General features: G+C 38.4%; 3 protein-coding genes across 7 annotated transcripts in view; 1 reads left to right on the plus strand and 2 right to left on the minus strand.

The window, feature by feature from the left end:
• Positions 1-4,223, minus strand: part of LOC102789032 (uncharacterized) — an 11,202-nt gene extending 6,979 nt beyond the window's left edge. Inside the window, exons 1-4 of one of the 5 annotated variants that reach the window (XR_015716961.1) lie at positions 3,932-4,223; positions 2,475-2,576; positions 2,020-2,079; positions 406-694 (exon numbers count right to left, since the gene is read on the minus strand). Coding sequence is in view for 1 of the 5 variants with exons in the window: in XM_087832903.1 (XP_087689029.1) it covers positions 376-434; positions 2,020-2,079; positions 2,475-2,697 (342 nt within the window). In the remaining 4 variants the exon portion in view is untranslated. Of the gene's footprint in view, positions 1-215; positions 695-2,019; positions 2,080-2,474; positions 2,698-3,931 lie in introns of those variants that run through there. The other 4 variants (XR_015716960.1, XR_015716962.1, XR_437212.3 and 1 more) reach the window with 4 other exon arrangements.
• A 3,912-nt stretch (positions 4,224-8,135) lies between these two features.
• Positions 8,136-12,397, plus strand: LOC102798557 (G protein-coupled receptor family C group 6 member A-like). Its single transcript, XM_035911405.2, has 6 exons — positions 8,136-8,299; positions 8,382-8,676; positions 8,781-9,593; positions 9,971-10,183; positions 10,262-10,376; positions 11,469-12,397. Exons 1-6 carry the CDS (start codon positions 8,136-8,138, stop codon positions 12,395-12,397), a joined length of 2,529 nt encoding a protein of 842 aa, XP_035767298.2.
• An 869-nt stretch (positions 12,398-13,266) lies between these two features.
• On the minus strand, positions 13,267-18,635 carry odc1 (ornithine decarboxylase 1). Its single transcript, XM_006799399.3, has 11 exons — positions 18,492-18,635; positions 17,539-17,687; positions 17,085-17,222; positions 16,791-16,964; positions 16,475-16,647; positions 16,180-16,396; positions 16,011-16,094; positions 15,733-15,895; positions 15,516-15,631; positions 15,223-15,437; positions 13,267-15,129 (listed from the first exon to the last, which is right to left on the minus strand). Exons 3-11 carry the CDS (start codon positions 17,184-17,186, stop codon positions 14,991-14,993), a joined length of 1,383 nt encoding a protein of 460 aa, XP_006799462.1. The 5' UTR covers positions 17,187-17,222; positions 17,539-17,687; positions 18,492-18,635; the 3' UTR covers positions 13,267-14,990.
• Positions 18,636-24,494: the final 5,859 nt, after the last annotated feature.

Raw genomic sequence — 24,494 nt, forward strand, 5'->3', positions numbered from 1 at the left:
GCGTAGGGGGTCATTTGATTGTTGGGTTTTTCTCTGTATGTATTATTGTAGGGCCTACCTTACAATATAAAGCACTTTGAGGTGACTGTTGTTCTGATTTGGTGCTATATAAATTGAATTGAATTGAATTAAATATATACAATACTTTGGTGTTTTGATTATGATTCTAATTGTGGTCACTTTACGTATGTTTATACATACAATGTGACTTTGGAGAACTGTTACTTCTTTAACAACAAATGCCAACTATAGGTGTTGTTGGGTTATAAGAACACAGTTTATGGTACAGCTGTGCCAAACGTCATATTGAACTGACAACACTTAGAAATGAAGCTACAAAGCAAAGATGCCTCATTTTGTTAAATGCCTGTTTCCTCAAGTCCTCTTGTAGGATATCTTCCTCACCTCCTCTACTTCCATCTCTGCAGGAGGCTCTGAAATGCAAGGAGACGGGTCAAAAAGAGGAATCAAGGATGTGCAATCTGTAAAATAAAAAAGGCAATGTGCGTGTGTCATTCAGTCACAGCATGCTGAGCTTGCATGAAAGGGAGAAGGTATAGCAGGTGTCCTTGTTACTTAACTTGGCACTAGTCCCCGAACTCAGTGAATAAACCATTCATGGACATTGTAAACACCGTGCCCTGTGAATCGAGACATTGTCACCCTGGACCACTCCCTAGATGGAAATTAATTCCTGGATGGAAATGCATGATTAAAGTGAAACAAATACCCAGAAGTACTTTTCAATGTTTTGCATGAACTCTTTCTGTAAGGGACAAAATGCTAAAGAAGAAAAAGGCCTCGGACAAAATACCATTTTTTTTCCTTTTATCAGCTTAATGACATAGATGCTTTTTTTAAAATCAGGGAAAAAAACAACTAAAACCAAGTGTTCTCATTTACAACCATTTAAGCACATTATAAATGTTATAAAATAAATGTACAATATGCTCTCTGAGTACAGCTTGCTAATACTGGTTGGACCTCTTTTGCTTTCAGAACTGCCTCAATACAGCAAAAAATATTTACAATGCAAATAAAATGCATTTTGCATATTATTCAAATACAGTTGGTAAAAATATCTCTTTATAAAAAGGGAACTGAATCAGGCAGGTGATCTCTGACACTTGGCCTCTATCTATGTCACCACTGGAGAGATGAACATGGTTATTTCTTAAAGCATATAGTTAGGGCTGGACCAGGTGAGCCTGAATCCTCCCTTACTGCCTCAATACTTAATTGCACAAATTCACCAAGGAAATATTCCCCAGAGAACTTGGCAGCATCATGTAACTTTTGCAGATGTGTCAACATGATGTGAATTTCCTGTTTAACAAAATCCCAAAGATGTCCTATTGTATTTATATGTGGTGACTGCGGAGGTGACTTAAACTCTTCTTTTTTTTTTGTTGCTGTTCTTGTCATGTTCAAGTTTACTTTCCAAAACCATAAATATACCATTCATTTAAATGCACATGATTTATTTTATTAAATGTGTGCAAATGCTAACAGCAACCATTTAAAACTAAGTTTATTGTGGAGTATTTCTTCTCTTTTTCCCCATCGTTTCTGGATTTTTTTAAGCAGATAAGATCAGAACTAATTGCTGTTCCTTCCTTTAGTTTTTTAAACCAGTTCTTTGCGTTCATAATATTTGACTGATTAATGATTATTATTGAATGACTATTTGATTTGATTTGATATACCTTTATTAGTCCCACAAGGGGAAATTTCATGTTAAGGCTGCCGACCTATTGCACGCAATGGCGGCGCCATCTTACCCTCCGACCATACATACATTACACAAAAACATCACATGGCGAAGACAGGTCAGAGAGGTATAACAATGTTGTCAACTGAAAACAATCCTTGTTTATTGGGCTTTTTCTACTGGGTATTAGACATTGCCTTTAACATTTTCTTGTCCCAGACACTATTACAGGAAGTGACGGTGTCTGATGAGATCTTAATTTTTCTGTTCTCTCACACACACACACTAAACATTAAAATATTCTATACCTGGTACTTTCATGAGGGTCCTGGAGAAACCTTTTCTTGGAGGCTGTTCGTCATCAGAATCTGTGTGGATGAGAAAAAAAAAAAAAACAGCAAGTCAGAGACCCCTCTGAGTGGGTGCAGCTACTACACGCACGGAAGAACGGAACATACGAAGGACGGTACGCACGGTCGGAAGTGTGATACGTATGGACGAAGGGGCAGGATGGACCGGGGGGCGGAACGGACGGAGGAGCGGCACGAACAGAAGAGCAGCTTGCACGGAAAAGTGGCACAAACGGTGGACAGGACAAGCATGGAGGTGAGGGCAAGATGCCCGTCCTCCACCTGTCAACAGCCCGTACTACTCAACCGCACACACTACCCGCCCGCTCGGCCCACCACATGCCCGCCCGCCCACCCCTCCCGTACGTCCTGCACCCCCGCACCTGCCGGGCACTACAAGTAGCTACACCCACCTCTTCTGCTGTAGAATGCCTCTGTCCTCTGCCAGATGTGGCAGGGAAGATGATGGGTCAGCACAGGCTCCTCCTTCTCCTGCGAGCTGCTGCTCTTCTTTACTTTGGCGTGAAGACACAAACCATTGATCAGCATACACAATGACTCAGTTTTGCAGTTACTGTCTGCTACTGAACAATAATGATCATCAGTTGGATCCATTTTTAATTGAACTGCAAACATATTTGATCAGAATCGAATCCGTTTGCTGAGAAACGCTTATGTAACCGTACACGGTCAACTATTTTAAAACAGCCTAGGTGGTTCGAGATTATTCTTTTTGAATCATACTTACAACACTTAACATAAATACTGTAGGCAGTAGAAATCTCAATGTTCAAGGATGATAAAATAATGTGATTGTATGTCAGCAAACTAAAAAAGAGCAAGTTGATACAAGTTGTTTCATAATTTAGTGCTAAGAACAACCTGGCATTTCCTGAGTGAGTTGTCCCACTGACAAACATTTCAGGTTCCACTGAGTACTCACAATGAATAGGTTGGTCTAACTTAGCAGTCTTTAGTACACTATGCTTAGGTTTTCTAAGGCAATTTCTTTTTTCTGTCTTTCTGCCCTCATTAGTTCCATGTCTGGATCAAACTGCAGCTTCAGCCTACAGTGTGTGTGTGTGTGAGAAGAAGAAACAGCTGTGCAGCATAAAGACACAGAATAACTCCAGCTGTGTGTCTTTTTCATTCTAGCTGAAGTACTGGACTGCACCATCGGCCCAGATCTGGCTTCGCAGATTAACTGGATTTGGTCGAACAGATGTGTGGCACACTTGCGTTTCAGGAGCTGCTACCGACAAACCAGCAAATAAACACCAAATGTGTCATCTGTGACACTTGTGAGGTTATCTCAAACACACTCCGTCTGTCTTGATGCTGTTGAACAACAAAATGTTTAAAAATGTCACGAGTTTAGCTGGTGATATTCTCATGCGCCACGCGATTGCCAAAACAGCAAACAATTAACACCACGCTGATGTTGTTCACAGGACACGATTGGGAGACTCTTGTCGTCATTATCGTTCCCCTCCTACGTTTTATTACTCCGATTTCAGCGTTTTTGCTTCACAACTACAGCGTGCAGTTTACTTTGTGTGCACTAACGTGGACTCGAATCAACCAGCAGCACCTCTGGCCACTTGACTTCTCCTCAGCAGCTGCCAAAAAAAAATGCGCTAGATGAAAACAGAAACACACCGTCTGCAGTGAAAGGCAAAAGGAGCCGTCCGCAAAAAAGGCAAATTCCACTTGCTACTCTGGAGTTGTCACCGATAAGCTACTCCATAAACAGAACACAGTTCTGCTGCATCACACATTAGGATGTTTGTTCTAATTTTCTATGACCTCGGCGCATTGAAAATAAAATTAAAAGCCAACAAAGAGCAATATGAATTTCTTTAGAACTTACCAGAATAAAAATTTCGGGAGCACACCAACAAAAATACTGGTGGCAGAGAACTCGATATCAGCTCGTCTCACCGCTGTTATCCAAGCCTGACGTCTTCGTCTGGTAACATAAGATACATGAAATCCCTCGCGTTGCTTCCAGGAGGGGAAACGATAAAAAGAGAGCCCATTTTCTAGCGTATTCCCTTCCCGATCGTGCATCTAAAACTGCATCTGACAACACGGCAAGTACGAGCCATAGCTGATGTTTCCGTGTGCTTTAGCTCTTGTAGCCCTTTGTTTGGCCTACTAAGATGGCGGCTCGACCAAAAATTATGACCACGCCCCCTCCCGTGACATCACACACTAATCAGGAAATCAGCTCAGGTGCTTTGAATAAATTAACTAAAATCAGGTCAGTCTCAACAGCCTGTACTACTGTGTTGAGTGAGTGTTAGAAAACTACTAGATAAACTTTCCTTTATCATGAGAAATCTGGGTTCATCAGTCTGAGCAGACTGTCAGCAGATTTAGCTCCAACAAGTCAGAAGTATGTTATTCACTACTAACGTTTCAACTTGTTGCTATGAATTAAACTGACTTTCATTCAAGCCACCCAAAATTGACAGTCTTGCCTGTGTTGCTGGGGATAAAACATCCCATCGTGCAAATACAGAAGAGAGTAGTTGAATTCAGTTTATTTATTATTTATATAGCGCTAAATCACCACAGAGAGAGTTTTATACTGTAACCCTAGAGTTAGACAGAGGGAAGGAAAAACTTACCAGCTAGAGGTGGCAAGCGGGCCGCGAACATAAACGATAGTGGAAATTCTGAATAAGAGGATGTAGCGAACCGAATAACCAAGGAAGTCTGGAAAATCACCCTCTTTTACTTGATACTGATTAAGTGAGCAAAAACTCTTGGCACAGAAACTGTCGTCATCAAAACAGAGCTCAGCGGACAGCTGCACTAGCATTCAGTAGTGATGTGCGGATCGATACTGAAATATTGATTCTTCCGATACCAATCATTTATGTTCTAGAATCGATTCTCACATTAAAATATCGATATTTTAGGAATTTAGGGTAAATTTGTAGTTTATCATTAACAGGAACACAGTGGAAAGAAACTATATTATTTGCATTGTCTACATTGGAAGGAACTACTTCCTTTTACGCCTTTCATAGTCATGTGCAAAATACGGCTGTATAAATGTGTCCCAGCCCCTGGTGTATGCACTCACAACAATGGCTCAGCGTAATTGGAGTTGTGTGCGGACGTATTTTACAGCCGAGACGTGGTTTGCAATACATGTGGCAAGAAAGTGAGGTGTTGTGGCAAAACCACTAACCTTGTCAAACACCTCAGAGTAAATCATATCACAGCATATGATGAGCGTATGTTGAGGCGAACTGAAGTGGAGGAAAGGAACAGGTGCTGCTAGGGCGAGACAGACGTCTCTCACGGAGTCCTTTAGTGCTGCAGGCAGGCAAGGTGTTCAAATAGTGCACAACTTCAGTTTTTTTATTTTTATATGATGAATTCTGCATTATTAAGTGATAAGAACAAGTAATCTGATGTCCTGTAATCATTACGACACTTGAATTTGAGATACAATAAAAGATACAATAAATAAAACATGTTTTTGTACAAAGTATCGGTATCAGATCAGTATCATCGATACTACCCTGAATTTTACTTGGTATCGGAAAGGGGTGATGGACGACCTTCCTCTTTATATTGTTTATTGGCAAACAGCTAAATGGTGCATTACCGCCATCAACTGGTGTGGAGTGGGGACTGAAATGTCAACAAATAATTCAAATGAGTGTGCCTTAAAAAATAAATGGCCAGATAACTTTCACTTCCCTAGTTCTTACGAAATAAATCAACCAACTTTCCTATCACCGAGCTTTTTGGTCAACTGTCTTCTTTCGGCATCAGCTCAGTTCAGTTCATTTTTATTTCAAACATGTACATTCAAAATCATTAAAAAATACCATTCCAGTTTTTTGTTTGAAAAGGCGTAGGCAGAATTATTTGGCTCTACCCCCTCAAGTTTTACCTCTCACTCATTTAATTTTCTTTTAGTCTTAAATTAAACAACATATAAAGCAAAAGAAAAACAAAACAAACTTACATACATAAAACAAAAACAAGAAATAAACTAAGTAAATTTGCAGATTCACAATTTATGAAAAAATAAAAAAAGAACACCACTACCGTCCTGGGTTAACCCCATTTTCTTCATTCTTATATTTGTTTAAAATTAGTTTTTTTATATTCTATTTATCTATTTCCATAATTTAACTCCTGCTATTGAGATAGACATAATTTTAAAAGTTGTTCTAGCACTTTGTACTTTTAAATTCCATTAACAACGTAAGGTATACTCACCTTTTTTTCTAGAAACAATTTACAAATTTCTTTTGGAAGCATTTTATTTCTTACTTTATGTATTATTGGCCCCGTTTTAAACTTCACCAATTCTTGGAATTTAAAAGCTTGCATTTTGAGAAAGAGTGCATTTGTATGGTCCCTGTACCCCACACTATATATTAATCTAATGGTCCTTTTCTGTATTATAGTTATTTTTTGTGTATTACTTTTATGTGTTTCCCCAGACCTCTACACAGTAGCTCCTATATGCACAGTGCTTATAGGAATTGCCGTCCTGGGGATTGCTTTGCTATCCCCAGGACAGCAATGCCCCGTGCCAATTTCCCCGGCTGGAAGAGTGTTCAATGCTTGCTCCTTTCCTATGCAGTCGGCAGGTCAACTGGACCAGCAGAGAGCTGCTGCAGGACTGGATGCTGCTGTCTACACCGGCTCACTCACATACCCCATACCCACCCCTGTTGCTTGTCATGTGTGTTTTTTTAATGGCGTAAAGGTGTGAAGATCCATGTGCTTTTTGTGCTGAGGAGTTTTTGTTTTCTGTTCTCAAACTGATGGGTAGAGTTCTCTTTTTTTCTCCTCCTCTCCCCTATTGTGTTGCACATTTCATTGTTTATTTTTCTAAAAGCTACCTGTTCTGACCCGTCTCCCCAATGTGATGTTTCTGTAATGTATGTATGGTCGGAAGGGGTCCAATTTTGCTAAGTCCAATTTTAAGTGATAAATAAAGGGTCATTCATTCATTTGATCTGTGACATTTGTGACACGGTCCATCACTCTTATTGCACTTGGACAGTAAAATATTTAATACTGTCGTGAGTTTACCTGGTGTTGTTCTCATGCACGAGTTGACCTCATAAATGTCACAATGAGTCACCAAAAGTCAACGATCTGGTGAATCTTGTCTACGTTATCATTCCCCTCTGATTTCTGTGATTTAGCCTCATGACTAAAGCGTGCAGTTTACTCTGTGTGCACTCAAACTAGCTCCAAGTGCCATAGCCTACAGCCAGATTAACTTGACACATGTCTGGTTCTATCACCATGTTGGAATTCCAGTTCCAACATGTTGATAGAATGTTTGTATATATGTTTATATGCTTTATATATTCTGAGGTAAGTTGATCTATAGTGTTACATCAGATTCTATAAGGATGTTATGTGTTTGTATACTTTCTGCCCAGTTTGACCCATTTAGCAGAAGTCAGCCTGTTTAAGGCTTTGATATCTATTCTGTATGACTTAAATGTAAAAATCATTTTATGGTTGATACAATCCAAAGTGAACAGTTCATTGTTGAATTATAATTATAACCCCATAGTTTAACAACAGCATTTGAATTACTGGATTTTCTTTGTATGAAGCTTTTATTTATTTGTTTGTTTAAGAATCTTTTAAAAACATAAAAGGACCAAAGTTCAGGTTAACATCTAACCTTTGGCACATAATAGGTGACCCTGTCAGTAGCAGCAGCCTGACTCACCACTTAGTCATTGTCAGCCAAAACCAACTGCGGCTGATAGAAAGTAGAGAGTAATCCTTGACATCGAGCCTTAACATCGCTTATTTTCTGTCATCTAAAAACAATTAAACCGTTACTCAGGCCTGTTCACGAATAAGTCCTTTTCTATGAGTGATTCAAATCATCTCTGTGTTTTCGTATTGGGAAGAATTAAGGAAGACAGACTGTTTTGCATAGAGTTACAAAGACTCTGTTTGACCATGCAAATAATCCATGAGGGGAAGTTTATAACAGCTAGTGTTTGTGGGCCAGTTTATACTCACCAGAAACAACTAATGCACATCTGTATCTCTGCGGATCCACAATGTTCTTCATACAGCTATTTGTCATGAGTGTGTTTCATTCCTGTTTAGGAGAGAATGGTCTCCTACGTGTATACTATCCTGGGAATATCATCATTGGAGGACTTTTCCCCATTCACTTAAAAACCAATAGGACTGACACTTCTGGACCTCTCTTCTGTCAGGAGTAAGTACTGCCTTAGTTCATCGGCTCATTACTGTGAATAAATGATTCATGAATTTAATCTGTATTCTGTCCATTTTTGCAGCTATGACATACAAATGTTCCTCCGTAGTCAAGTGATGATATACGCCCTCAGAGAAATCAACCTACCTAACATCACCATAGGATACGACATCTATGACACTTGTGGAGATGTCGGCCTCGCCTTGAGAGCGACTCTCCAGCTGCTGAAGAATCAGTCAGACCCAGAAAGCTGTTTAGTGCCAGCAGATGCTCAGTCCAAGTTACCTGAACCCGAAACCAAGGTGGTGATCGGTGAGAGGACCTCAGAAGCATCTATAGCTGTTGCACGACTTGTTGCTCTGTCTTCAGTTGCCCAGGTTGGTTCTTTCTTTATCTGATACTGCACTACAAACCTCAGAAATATGAGAATCTAACCTGGTATGAATATTGGTGAATTTACCTATTTTATGTCTTTTAACAGATTAGTTATGGATCGACTAGTGAGCTGCTAAGCAGGAAGTACAAGTTCCCTACATTTCTACGAACAGTGCCTAGTGATGAATATCAGACGAGGGGTATGGTTGAGCTGGTGAAGACATTTTATTGGCAAACAGTGATTATTGTGGGAAGTGATGATGAGTACGGGAAGTATGGTAGTGATAGCCTTGTGAAAACTTTCAGCAAAACCAATATCTGCAGTGAATTTGTTCACATCTTGTCTGCTGATTTTAATATAAATAGTGCTAAGACCCAAACTGAGCTGACTGAACTACTGGAAAAAATCAAAAACTCCTCCGCTGAAGCCATCATCCTCTTCACAAAGGAGATTAATGTTGAAATCATCCTGAAAGGAGCGATTAAACATAAATTCAACAGAACTTGGATTGCAAGTGATACATGGTCTAGCTCTCCAAAGATCTTTGCAATTCCAGACATCCAACTTGCCGGACAAGTTTTTGGGTTCATATTTAAGCAGAATGAGGTGCCTGGCTTTAAAGACTACGTCATGTCGATTTTTAATGGAACTCAAAAAAACGCCTTTGTCGAATATTATCTGAGGCAGCATCCACTTTGTTCAAATCAGTCTGAAGAAGTAAAAGCAAATAATTGCTCGCTAAACTATCAGCTGGAATCTAATCAATGTCTGGGAACAAGCTTCTTGGCTAATTGCATTGACAAGGAAGAATCTTACAATATCTATTTAGCTGTTCAAGTCATTGGTGAGGGGCTCAGACACTTGCTTAAGTGTGACGACCATCATTGTGAACGTAGCTCCAAATTCACAGCATCAGAGGTACAGGAAATATGTTTTTTAATTGTTTTGTTGTTGTTGTTGTTTTGCTGTTCATTAATTTAAGACATTTACCAAGTTTTTTTTATGTCAAAGTATAATACTTGGACCAGGAGTTGATGACCTTGGCTTAAAATATAATATAACTGTGGAAATGCCAACAGTTTACAAAAGTGACAGCTTGCCCTGTTTTTGTGTGTAATGTTTTAATAATTTCTCATTTTATGGGTAATGTCTTCATGGTGTAGGATTGCGCAAGTCATCACTTCCAACAAAGAAACAGTCCAACACATACCCCCTTAAAAGTTCTCTTTATTCTTTGTATTTTGTACAGTTTAAACAAGTGTCTTGGTTGATTTATGTTCATATTGTTTTCACAGCTTCTCTCAGAAATCCAGAAAGTAAACTTTACTGTGGGAACCACACGTATCTTTTTTAATAGTGATGGAGATCCCAGTTTGGGATACGATATTGTATACTGGAATATGTCTGAATTCAACATGGGTGTACAAATACAAACTATTGGAGAATACCTTCCGAATGGAAAAATGACAAAAGTCCCAGAGTCTCTTGTACACTTGATAAATCAGACGGTGAGATTCAATTTCAACATTCATTTATTACCCATAATAATTTATGAGCATCATGTATGTGTACTGTTTCCTCCATAGGGCTCAGCATATAACTGTGCGAAAACATGTGATCCAGGACAAGAACTAACGAAGAGAAAAGTCTGTTGTAAAGTTTGCGTTTCATGTGCTGATGGCACGTTTTCCCCTGGAAATGGTAAATCTTTTATTACAAATATTGATAAAGTTCAATTATACAGGCAAAAATTGATTGTATGCACTTCAGCAGCTCATTCTGATAGTAATGTAGCAAACAAATATTATTCAGTGACAGCTGAAGAGTTTATTTCCATATTAAGTTTTAGATAAGAAAGTTTTTGCTAAAAAAATTCAAATATGAAAGCTAATTCAAACAGAAAATTTGTATTTCAGCTTGTGGACAAGTTATACGAAATAGTTTATTCTGGAAATGGCAACTTTATTTAGATTTAACACTTCTTTACATCTAAACTTAATGCATTTAACAGAAGACAAAAATATAAAAAAAAAAACAAAAAAAACATGTAGGTTTACAATCCCTTAAGGTGGCAAAAACAACAAAATATAATTAAAAACCAAACAAACAAAACAAAACATACCAAAATAAAAAACACTTAATAAGTGTGGATAAAAAGGTCTGTTTTCAAATCTATTGACAGATAATCAAAAGGCAGCTTGTTCCAAAGAAAGGATAACAATAACTTAAAACAACTTTAGCATACTTAGATCTATTTCTGCGAACACTTAAATCTCATAAAATAAATGACAAAGATTAAATAATACATATTAAACTAAAACATTTGACCTCATGTTAAGGTAGATACACTTTACAAAATCTGACTGAAAACCTTGTAATGCACCTGTTTTACACTTACAGTCATGTGAAAAAGAGATGCTTCTTGTTTGATTTTCTGGAGTTGTTTTTTTGACTGTCACTGACACGGAGCTCGGGAATTTAAAAAGTTTGTATACTAAAAATGGAATAACTGTTGTACTTATTAGATGAACACATATTAGACGCATATACTCTTGTCTGTCTTCTCTCCCAAAATATCCAAAGCCAGTTTTGCATTAATTTGCAAATATCCTCTGATCTCTCACGCTGCTGCTCTGTGATGATGTAGTTTGGTCCCTCCACACGTAAAAGCACATTTTTTGTAATGCAGGGGTTTCCCCCCTTGCTCCTTATCAAAGGATTTTAATCTTTACATTGAGTAATAAAACATTTTCCTCTTCCCTTATGCTATTTATGTTTGTATTTCCTCTGCAGGTTCAGCATGCAAGAGCTGCACTGACAACCAATATTCAATTGCTGAACAGAGGGATCAGTGTTTCAACAAAACGGATGAATTTCTCCTCTGGACCGATCCCTTCTCAGTCATTCTCAGCTCCCTTGCAGTCATTGGGATCATTACTACCGTTGTGTTTGCTGTTCTGTTTGCAGTATATCTTAAAACTCCCATTGTAAAGGCAGTTGGAGGTTATTTGTGTTTTCTGGAGCTTTTTTCCTTGGTGGCTGGCTTCTGTCTTACATTCACCTTCATAGGCAAACCTACTGAGAAGATTCACTGTGTAGGTGTGCCTCTCTTTGGTGTATCCTTCACCCTTTGTATCTCTTGCATTCTAGCTAACTTGCTTCAGATCTTGGTAGCTTTCAACTTTAACCTTAACGTAGGGTCTTGGATAAAGAAGCTGAATAAGCCACTGTTGGTAGTTACTATTGTCTCTGGGATCCAGCTGGCCCTGTCTGTCTCATGGCTGATTGTAAATCCACCAATTCCTAAAGAGATGCCAGGGAAAGAGACCATTCTGCAGCAGTGTGAGACACAATCCCATGAATACTTTATAGCAATGTTAGCCTACAACGCTTTCTTGGGCTTTATTTGTTTGGTGTTCGCATTCAAAGGTAGACAGTTGCCGGATTTGTACAAAAATGCATCTTTAATCACCATCAGTATGCTGCTGTTTGTGGTCATCTGGATTATCTTCCTCCCAATTTATCTGACCTTAACAGGGAAATACAAACCTGCCGTACAAAGTGCAGCCATCCTCACTTCATGCTTCAGCGTTCTCGGCTGTCACTTGGCTCCCAAGTGTTATATTATGTTGTTCAGGAAAGAGCTTAATCATGAGAGCGCCATCACTGAGTACATTAGGAAGCATTATGAACGGAAGGGCATATCTGTGGTGCAGTCATAGACTCACACTTTCATGTAGGAGTTATAAATAATACTGATCTGCAAAAGAATCTGTCCTCCTACCATGAAATCATGGCTTTCTTGGTTGGATGGAAATAAAGTATTTCATCTCATTCACATACACAGGGGAGTTTTCACTGTGTAGGCCAATAAAATGCTGCAGAACTAAAGAAAAAACTCAAACAGTTGTTGTTAGATATATAGTCATATACATCTAGTAGGAAAACTTTAGGTTTGGTAACTTTGGGTGAAGAAATCATAGCTCTTAAAATCTGCTAACATGGATGAGTTTTTATAGTTGCCATTTTATAGGCTAAATGTATAGTTTTGATCCTATTTTCGTTAAAAATCCAAAATAAATTCAAATTTGTGCACTTAATTCTTGTTTTCTACAATCATTAAAGATGTATGCTGTGCAATCACAAGGACTGTTTAAAGAAATAATGAAAAGTACATTGCCATGATGTTCAAATATTTACATAAACACACGTGTGTTTATGTAAATATAGTCCTTAACAAATTTGTTAGACCACCACCCAATGTAAGTTCTCTAGCATATCTCTCCACATATATGTACGGGTACAATCCCCATTGGTCATGGCGTGTGGATATTTCTCTAAGACACTCCGGCACGCCCCACAGCTCACGCATAAAACAGCTGCGCAACACGTAAAAATGGCCAACTTCCTGAAAAAGACAATGTTGACTCATACTGTTAAACTGGTGGGTGGGGGCAGTGGAGTTTCAGGGGATCATCCTCTATCACTACTCCTATTAACTGCATGCAAAGTTAAAGTAAAACTCTTCCCCCCCTCAGCCACTAAATGGTTTTTCATTTATATTTGTGCAAAAGGAGAAGAAAATGACAAACACAAACTAAGGTGGTCATTTATTTATTTAAAAAAATACAAAACTTCAGTTTCCATAGGAAAGCGTTATGAATATGCATTCCCATCTCTTTCATATCCATTTCAAAAGTATAGTTAAAACACTGCTTCTGCTCATTAATATGATAACTGGAAAACAAATTAAATTTAACCAAAAAAAAAAAAAAAAAAAAAAAGGGAAAGGAGAAGAGAGAAGAGGGGCAGTCTGCTTTGAGTCCCTGTGCTCAAGTGTTAATCTTTAAGATTGATTTTGGGTAGTCTCTGAAATCTGTTGCGTATATACATTATATATGCTGTTTCAACATGCAGAGTATGATTCATGCATATATCATGCCATGTGAGACATATTCAAAATTTATACAGAAAATACAGGTTATAGTCAAAATCTACAGAGAAGCTTTGATAGAACAAGCACTAAATAACTGCTGACAAATAAATAAGCTTTGTCATCTTGAGGATTAACACTCTTGGGGTGGGGGGGGATGTTCTTTACAGAAGTCAAGATCATGGAAAAGTTAAATAATATAGCAGCCACTTTTGAGGAATTTAAAACCACACACCATTGCCTCTGTGCAAGTTACCAGCTGAGGATGTTACTTCAGCTGTAGACAGAACAGCAGTTTAACAAAAGGGTGCACATTCCCTGACTTCTTATAAATATAATAAATAAATGAGAACTTGATATTGAATACTAAAAATCCAGATTGTATTTGAGTACTACAGAAAGAAGGGCTACCAGAGGGCTCACTTAAGATAAAGGAGACAGTAATTCATTTCCCCCAGTTAACCCACAAAAAGATATTTAATAAAACATAATTACCACACAAAACAGTGCACCAAATCGAAGCCTCTGGATCTTTAATAAACCTGCCTTCTTACTTTGTGCTGTCAAGTCTGCTCAAAAATTTGTTTCCAAATCAGGTTCCAGTGCTGCAAGTCCATACAAATTCCCTCCCTATACTATTCCAGTTTAAATAGGTTCATTGTGAACTACAGTACTCAAGCGCTTACAGACTCTGCTGGGAAACCTACAGCAGCAAATTCAAGTACAGAGCTTTGCACTGTACCTGGAACCAACAGAGACACAAGAGTGTGATTCAGCCTCATTTCATTCAGGGTTGATCTCGAGCTTCCATAAAGAACTGAAATGTCTGCGACACATCCCTCTCATTCTGTCAAGTAACTGGCCTGGAAAAGTTCACATACAGTGCTTAAAAAGTTTAGAGCACCATCCAGTGGAAGGTTTATGCCACAGCTGCCCTAATTAACACTAGTGCAAGTGCCAAAGATCATTTGTTTCTGTAATGTTTCATCTACCAGTATGTGTAATCTGTTTAATCAAAATAATTAATGCCAAGAGGTAATTATTGCCATCATGGAGCTGAAGGAGGAGGAAAAAAAAGAAAAAAAGAGCTATACTGTTAAAATGACAAATGTCAGTCATTCACTTGAATTTCTGAACGGAAAGGTTTCAGTGGTTAAATATTAGGTTTGATTACCTCAGACTGGCACAGTGGAATTTTCTTTCTGCCTGATAAATGTGACAGAGTTAAGATCTGTGCTTGGTTTTTATGGCTAGTGGTGTGATAAATTTGTTAAGCACTGTACATTTTAGGTAACAGGGCAGAAAAACAAGAAAATAAAAATCCTTATACACAGAACCCTTGTCCATAAACTGATGTTACATGTGACAGACATACTGCATATCTAAATCACATGGGCCTGGCAAGGCTCAGCAGGCAGGTCCAAGCTGCTCTCTCTGCCACAACAGGCAGGCACTTCAAACAGGTATGACTCTTCTGCAGGTGCTGGGATGCCCTGTGAACAGATCTGCTGCACAAGTTGCCTGAAAGACAATAATAAATGTTACATTAAAGCTGCAAAATTTCCTATTACGAATCATTTAACCAGACTTTGAGCCTCTGTGACACTGACTCACCAGGTAGGACGTGACATGACGTAGTGAATGTCGGGTCTCTGGAAGCCGTTGAAGGTGGAGGAGGCTGCCACTGTGTAGGCGCCCATGTTCTCAAACACCAACCAGTCGCCCACCTGCATGTCAGGCAGGCTACACTGCTCGACAATGCGGTCCAGACCGTCACATGTTGGGCCCCAGATGCTGCAGGGGTACATCACTTCATCTGGCTTTGGCTTCTAAAACAGGAATATACATGTGTTACACAGGTTTCACCTTTTTTATATTTAAAGATTAACTAATGCCTTTTTATATACCTTATGCAGGGTTGGCAGACAGTGAGCGTGGTCATAAAGAATGCAATTGAAAGAGCCATACACTCCATCGTTGACATAGTACATCAGAGTCCTGTCACTGGTCCCTTCATCTTCCTCTGTGGAGGCAAAATTAATTTCATCACATCAGTAGAACCAGTAAGAAACTGATTTATAAAAAAAAAAAAAAAGTGTTGCTAGTAGAAAGCAGAATCTTTACCATCAGAGGCAAACTCCTCATCCATGATGACTTTCTTGGCAATGATGTTCACAACCAGTGTGTAAGCAGAGGCCACATAGAAGCGCCCGGGCTCAGCAATTATGTTAACACCACAGTCAACAGGAAAATACTTGTCCAGGGCTGGGTTGATTACTCCTGTGATCTAAGAGAAGTATCCACATGTACATGTTAAACTTTTGCATTTTCTGAATATGACATTTAAAACAGTTCAAATGCATAAATGTGACCCATACCATTTATTATAATAAAGCAGTTACCTCTTCAAATTTAAGCTCTGTATTGTCTGACCCAGGAAAACCACCTCCAATGTCCAGGAGATCCATGTTGAAGCCCAACTCAGCCTAGAGTTCACAACAGACAGGGTTAAGTTGGCTTTATAAAAATCCACATAATTGCAGCTGTGTGTGCATTTCAGTCAAAACCTACCCCTGTATCAAACACACAGCGTGCATCTGCGATAGCCTGGGTATAGGTTTCCGGGTCGGTGCAGCCACTGCCAACATGGAAGCTGACACCAATCACGTCAAGCCCCAGCTCTTTGGCACGCTCCAAGAGACCTCGACAAGCTTTGAGGGGGGCCCCAAACTTCACGCTCAGACGGCAAACGGCCTTCGAGTCATCTGTGGCAATACGGAGAACCAACCTGAACACAAAGAGTTAAGAGGTGAGAAATAAACAAACCAAGACAAAGACTCTTTGTTGGAGATAGAAAAAGTCTTACTTGGCATTGTCATGGCAGCGCGCCACCTTCATGAGTTCCACCTCACTATCAAAGGTCATCATCTGGACCCCGTGGGCAGATGCATATTTTATCTGAGAAACCTGCTTGCAGGGGTTAGCATAGATTATTCTGCTTGGATCCACTCCCAGAGACTGAACCAGCTGAATCTCCGTCTAGAGGGCAGCAAAGTCAACAATGAGACAGTGCCAACTTAAAAATACAAGCTGCCAATGCAATTTCAGCTAATCTTCAGGAGTGCTTTGTACTGCATTGTTGTGAGATCATCTAATGCTATGAAAGCAGTTTCAAAGCCTACCTTGCTTGCACAGTCAAAGCCTGTTCCGAGGGTCGCCAGTGTCATCACCACAGCCCGGCTGTCGTTGCATTTGACAGCATAGAAAGGTCTAACACGAGGCAAAGCCCGAGCCCATCGCAGGTGTTTCTTTACCACGTCCCCCAAGTCGCAGACATAAAAGGCATCCCTGTCATCCTGTAACAGGTGAAAAAAAAAAAAAAAAAAAAAAAAAAAAAATCAATACATGATGAATTACACAATAAACTAGACTGTACTTTTAATATTAGTGCATCAGTGCCAGCACAGGATGCTTACCGTCATGGACGACTCATTGATCTTCTGCTCAACAATGTCACGAGCAGAGAAACCCTCATCGAGGAAAGACAAGTCAAAGTCAGTGGGCGTGGCAGTGTTCATGGTTGCAAGAAGTCCTTTAGAATGGTCACTGGTGAACTGGAAAAAAGAAACGATACTCAGATTACATGCCACTTTGAGAACACCCTGTCCTCTATGTTTTCAGTTACTAAAGTCCCCTTCATATTCCACAGATGAGTAATAAGATAAGATAACCTTTATTAGTCCCACGCGTGGGAAATTTGTTTTGTTACAGCAGTGGACAGTGCAAAGTTACATAAAAAAAATTAGGAAAAAAAAATTCTCAAAGCACCAAGTGAACAGGTGTTTTTGATACAATATTATCTGAAAGTCATGCCCAGATGACAATGCAATGTTAAATCAAGTTTCAAACAACCAGATGCAGAACACTTACTTTGATATGAAAGAAATGGAATTTGGTGTTGTTGTCACTCAGGTGCAGAGAAGCCAAGGTGGCTCACCAGTGAAGTTAAACCCTTTCAAATAAGACTCAAGGCCAGGGCCTGCTGAGTAGCCAGTGTGTGATTTCCTTGAGTGAAGATTCTGCAAACAGGAGCAGTTGACAGTTTAACAAAAAGCCCATTAATGAAATGATGACACTTCGGTTTAAACACATGATTACCAGTTATTCTATTAAAACTAGCATTTCTGAGATTTCAGGCATGTTTAAAACACACGCACTTAACTTTAGTCTCTAATGGCACTGGGTTTCATAACTGAGGATATTGCACAGGAAAAAGTCATTCAAAGAAAAGAGTGTCCCGCCTATTCAAGAATTTACCCAATTACAAAACCGTCCCCGTTTTAAAGTTACATGAAGAGCATGAAAGGTAGCCAATCAGCGACTAACATTTAGCGCCGACGTCACTATACCGGTTCCGCTTAGCCACATTCGTGCCATGAGGCAATTTTTGGTTACCATTAACTAACACGTTTTGTTACATAAATAACAGGCAAGACAGGTTAACTTTACTCACCTAAAGTCTCGCAACCAAACATAAAGGACCCAAAAAAACATCCATCACAAGCCAACCTCTCGGAGGGTACTTTTATTGTTCAGGCACACACACAAAAAGGATAATGCTAACAAGCTAACCACCCCATCTGTTTCGCCGGCCACGTAGTGCTGTTTGTTAACACTCTACGATCCACAGCAACACAGTTTGGAATCAAACCAACATTTCAATTACTATAAAATAACATAGGAATACATAACATGTCAAAACTGTTCATGTGTTCGCGACAACTGAAAAAACCCTGCCAGTTAATCTAAGCTAAAGAGTATTTAGTCAAAGAAAAAAAAAAGACTTCCATTGAAGGATAATTCACCAAAATACCCTTACTTACCTTAAAAAGCATTTACAAAGAGTTTGTCCATTAGACCCAAAAGCTGGGATAAAAAAGAAATAAAGCAGTTCCCCTTTACGACGAAGACCGTTGCCAGAAGCGCAACCTCCCAGACACAGATGGAACTGAGTGTAAGCCGGTACGAGAGCCCGGCAGTATTTATAGAGCGCGCGTTACCGCGGCAACGCAGCCAGCTGGAACCGGCCTCGCATCCACATAGGAACCGGTTTAGTCTTGTCCCCTTCATCCACATGGTGGGAAAGACAAACTTGGTTTATGACACACGCATCATTAACAAAGGTAACTAAAGCTTTTGTAATAGTGTGCATATATACTATATATTAAATAACCTCTCCATGAGACATTAAAAACAAAACACACAACCATGGAAAACTATAGATGTAAACGAATTCTTACATAGATTTAGACACAAGACACAATAGATTTGAATTAAACCTCAAATTTAAATTTACTGGCTCGTTCCATATAAAATATGTCAAATCCGGGGAAAAACTGACACACACAAACACACACATTTCAACTGATCAAACACACACATCCACACATGTGCAATAACACTAAGTGCAATACTCTTTTCTGGCATCGTTGTATTTTTTACTCAGTTGTATATAGCATTTGTATTCTATTTTTATCCTATTGTATATTTTATTCTATTTTATTCTACTGTATATAGTATTTTATTTATTCTATTCTGTACAGTTGTGTATTGTATTTATTCTTATTATATTCTAATTTTTCCTTCATAACTTTTGCACTGTCCACTTCCTGCTGTGACAAAACAAATTTCCCACGTGTGGAACTATAAAGGTTATCTTATCTTATCTTATCTTATCTTATCTTATCTTATCTTATCTTATCTTATCTTATCTTATCTTAAAAAAAACCTCATCAGAAGCAGTTGTTTTGTTTGTTTTTTGTACAATAATTTAGTAATTAACTTTATGAAGCCGTTCAAAATTTTAATATTTTACAAGTTTCACGACCTTAGAGGATATTGCAGTGTGTCAAAACGTGGCACATTGTAACCCTCCATTTATTTTATTTATATGTTATTGTTTACAGCACTTTCAGTCCCACATAACTTATGAGGTGCAGTGCTTGAAATCTTCAGGGTTAAAATCTATATTTAAGCTCTGTTAGAAAGTGCAACCAAATCAATTTTACAACCAGTCCAAAGGCAAATTCAAATTTTTTTGTTCAGCATGATTTTTCCTTAGCTCTGAGTATCAATTGCATGGCATACATCACAGTTGAAGCAGCAAATTGATTGTTCTACAGTAACAGAAACACACACAAGTAACCCGTGTGTTTTAATGATTCCCATAATGATTTACTGGAGAAAAAAAGAGTAAACTCTCAAGTCTCATATCACTTTCATATCACTACACGAGATAAGTGGCTGGTCAAAGCAATTATAGCATTTAAAAGGTCTCCTTTTTGCCTGCTTTGTTATAACAGGTTTATATTTAGCCATGATTCATTATGTGCCAAAGGAATTTTCTAATAAAGTGGAAAGGACTTTGGCATCATCATCACATGTAAATGTTTTAGAAGACTGTTTGGAAGAGTCCATACTAGATGAAAGCCTTGTATCACCTTCAGGGCCCAGAGAACATAGGCCAAAGACAGGATACAACTGACGGGACGTAGATTTGAGGTCTTAAAAGTGACGCCTTAAACCTGTATTCATTTTACTGGTTAGCAGTGGGCGAATCATCTTGTTCCAAAAAGATTTTCAGTTGTATAAAAAAACAATCTACCGCTCTCTTCATCTTTGAGCTAGGTAAACAATTTTCTGGTGACGTTTGGGCTCAATCACTAATATTGGGTCATGTTGACTAAAACCTGCTTTTAATTTTGTAAATTATAGTCCATCAGTGCAAGATAAACCTGGGTGCACTCACTGGTTGACAATTGTAAGATTGTTAGCCATTAGGTTTAAAGTGCTAACATAGCAAGCTGGGGTTTTCTTTTAAATAAATTTATGTTATCTTTGTTTTTTTGATTCAAAATGGGGAATGAATAACAATAAAAGCAAATAAACAAATCCACTAGCATTATGCCTTAACTGTTAATGTTATTATTAGTTATAAGGCAAGCTAGGCTGATGAGTTACTGATCTTCTGTGTCTAATATACTAATAAACTGATACTCGGAGATACTAATATATTCTCGTCATATATCGTACACTTGATTTTGTGTTAATCCCAGAGATACTCATTTATGATGCCAGATTGCAGCAGTGTGTTGTGTCTCATTGGCAGCACAATCTCAGACCGTGACCTGACGGCAGTCTGCTTAGACACACTCTGACGTCCTGACCTGTATAATGAGATTAAAGGAGATCACAGGATGACTCAGAAGTGTCAACACAAGCACAGATGCCAGAGCAGCTCTGTGAAGTCAGGTGTTGTGTATATATATATATGCAATTGGGTGAATAAGTATTTAGACAGTGAGACAATATTTGTGTAATTTCCCCTTTGTACAGCACCACAGTGGTAATTGTAACAGTGTAATTACAGCTGCTGTTTACGTAATCCCCCATTTTCACAGAATGACGGCACATTTTTATGTCCAGCTTAGTTCAGAAAAAAACTTTCTGTGAATAGAAAAATACACATCCCACTAAAAATAGTGTTCAGGATTGAAAAGAATACTTTCATGAAGCTTCTACTTCAAGGCAGTAAAATGCTTTTTAACCAGGCTCCAGACATTTTCCCCTCATTGCACAGTCTAATCAGTCCAAAGGTTGCTTTCATAGACATTTGGTTTGCAAGCAGACATTACTAAATGGAGGAAAACGAAGGATTTGGTTAGTGTGACCCAATAGTACATGTGGAAATGTTGCACAGGCATTTTGCAGGAAACTTTAGGACTTCGTGAGGACCACATACTGTTTCTGTGGGCTTAAGTTAATATCTTTTCCAGGTCTTGAGGCTGTAATCAGGACAGTATTTTACTCTTTGCATTACAGAGTTTCCTTTCAAATCTTCTACAGGGCTGGTGAATGATGTAAGTTATTCCAAAAACCTACAAAGTGAAGCCCTTTGTGGATTGGTCAGAAAGTTAAAGTGAGGTTTAGCAGCAACCTTGCATGATGACATAATCTCCAGTTATTTTCATACATTGCAGTTTTCCTTATAGTCGTGCCCTGAATCTGAACTTCCAGTAGGCATGCAGGGAGGCCTCACATCCTTTGCAGCCCCATGCCTGTCAGGCAGGAAGTGGGCACACATGGGGACAAATTAATTTTCAGCAGATGTTTATCAGCTTCTTCAAAATCACAAGATCAAAAACAAAAAAACATTAAAGCAACATTTATACCAAACTACTTCCATGCACTCCAGCTATTCATTTCTTGTAATTTTTTTTTTCCACAAACTGCCCATGATTCTCCCCTCTCCTTCTCCTCTTCCTGTAATGTCTGTATCTCGCTTTGTCTGGACTTTCCGTTAGCACGTCTGTGTACCAGTGTGGCCTCTCCCCCACATTTCCAAGGCCTTACCAAAAACAAGGAGCATAATTGTTACTGGCCACCCACAAGATACAGCACAGTGTTAAGCGCCTTGGTGCCTGCGTGGATCGCTGTATCTGGCTTTGTTATTTCTCTTCATTTCTTTTGCTTTTCGTTGTGCACAGATCAGCTGACAGACTGACAGTTTTAGAGTTTCTGTGTATGTTTCTGCAGCAGTTGAGAATAAGAAAAGAATTTTCAGTTTTCTCACAAGAATGGACTGCACTCCACTGTAAAATGTAATATTGTGTTTAATTAAAAATATTAAATAGGCTGAACTTAGTTTTTATCAATTTCTTATTAGAACTAGATTTTAATAAGTTACCAGTGCATTTTATGCAAAAACGCTGATAAACTCAATTTATTTGAGTTGTCTTAACTTAGAAAAACTAAGTAAGCTGGAAGTTTTGCTTCTCAGTGTGGAAGGATGAAAGATGTGTTTTGAAAATGCCATGTCACTACCGTCCTCCTCCCTCTCGGATCAGTCCGCATGTTCATGGTGCCAGCATTTGTTATGGAATATGTTGAGCAAACCTGGAAAAGCGTCAGCTCAAGATATTATTGTTGTCATTGCTGTGAATCTTTACCTGATACACTGACTTGGTGAGTAAATGTTTACTCTTATTCAAACTGATTTTGTGGCTTCTCTTAGTTTAGCACCAGGTTTATAATCTTGCTAGCTAGTTAGTGTTAGCCTAGCGTTGCTGCTGCCGCTGGGCTCATGTTACTTAAAAATTAACACCACAGCCTTAAAAACCTTACATAAAAATATGTCGGTGAAATTAGCCATCATATATATGGCTAATATATATATATATATATATATATATATATATATATACACATATATATATATATATATATATATATATATATATATATACACATATATATATATATATATATATATATATATATATACACATATATATATATATATATATATATATATATATACACATATATATATATATATATATATATATATATATATATATATATATATATATATACATATATATATATATATACATATATATATATATATATATATATATATATATATATATATATATATATATATATATATATCATGTTTAACCTGAGTAGCAAAAGACCGCAGGGGCTTAAAACAATAAGCCAGGAGTTAGCTGTGCTCGTGGACTCTTATCAAGCCTTGACCTCCCGGTCAGCTATCGCGCTGGTGGATAACAGCTCTCCGAAAACGTGGAAGCACTTTTGCAAATATGTGATATTTTGATAAATTCAGTAGATATTTGAGAATTACACAGCTACATTCTCGGCTGAAAATATCTTAAAAGGTTATTTCGTGACCCAGAAAGGGTCTGGGGAAAAGGAGGATCGCATTTGTCGGCCACGGTTGTCGGAGCCTGTGCGTACTTGTAAGTGCGGCAATGGCGGAGGAGTGCGGCTAAAAAACTTATTACTTTTTCTGGGTCACAAAAATAAAATTTTAAGATATTTTCAGGCGAGAATGTAGCTGTGTAAAGTTCAAATATCTGTTCGATTTATCAAGACATCACATATTTGCAAAAATGCTCCGACGTTTTCGGAGACGTCCATTTTTTTCATGCTTTGTGGCAGCTTTTGAACATCTGTGGCATCTATTAATGTCAAATCTAGCCTTTATTTAACAACATAAGCAAACTCTATGTTACAATGATTGCACAGCCATTAAGGATCAAACCAGTTTCTGAAAAATGTTCTGCTTTTTCTCCCTCTGCTTGCTTCTTACTGTCTTTGAGGCTATGACCAGCACTCCTGCTGTTGGACAGAAGGACATCAACTCAGTGGTAAGTATTTTGGTTTTCCAATATATTAGCAACTGTCAGTGACATTTATATTAATCAGGCTGAACTTTAATCATACTTTAGATCAGCCTGTTTTACTTATTGTTTTATTTGTGCTTTGGTTTGGGGAAGTTGTTTCTTTACTGATCTTTTCCTGTCTTCTGTTATTAGACTTGAGATATGGCTGCACTATGCTGTTGCTGTTGACTCCAGTTAATTCTACAAGACATGCTGTGTAAGTAAACCAACAACAGTTTGGTCTGCATTTCTTGAAAGATCACATCCCCCAAACTTAGTTTAGAGGGTCTACACTGTATATAGTGAAGTCTGCAAGTTTTCTAACAGCAAAATTTGTTTTGTGCCCAAATCATTTTGCACATCATTAGAATGAAAGTTACTGGCCATGTTTGCATAGCCCTTTTTAAAATGATGCTTTCATGACATTATTGTGTGTTGGGTGGTGGTCACGGCTATCCAGACTGACAAGTGGGACGTTGAATGTCACCTCTCCGGTGGGGAGGGGGCCTTCGATTGTCCAAATTGGAGTCTGTTTTAAAAATTTTAACGCAATTAACGCATCTGAAGTGCAGAATGACTCAAAATACCTGGAATGTTTCTGTCAACGCATTTAGAGCAGTTTGTCCAAGTAGAGTT

The sequence above is a fragment of the Neolamprologus brichardi genome, chromosome 19 (assembly GCF_056152115.1).
Source record: "Neolamprologus brichardi isolate AB-2024 chromosome 19, ASM5615211v1, whole genome shotgun sequence".
Classification (NCBI taxonomy): Eukaryota; Metazoa; Chordata; class Actinopteri; order Cichliformes; family Cichlidae; genus Neolamprologus; species Neolamprologus brichardi.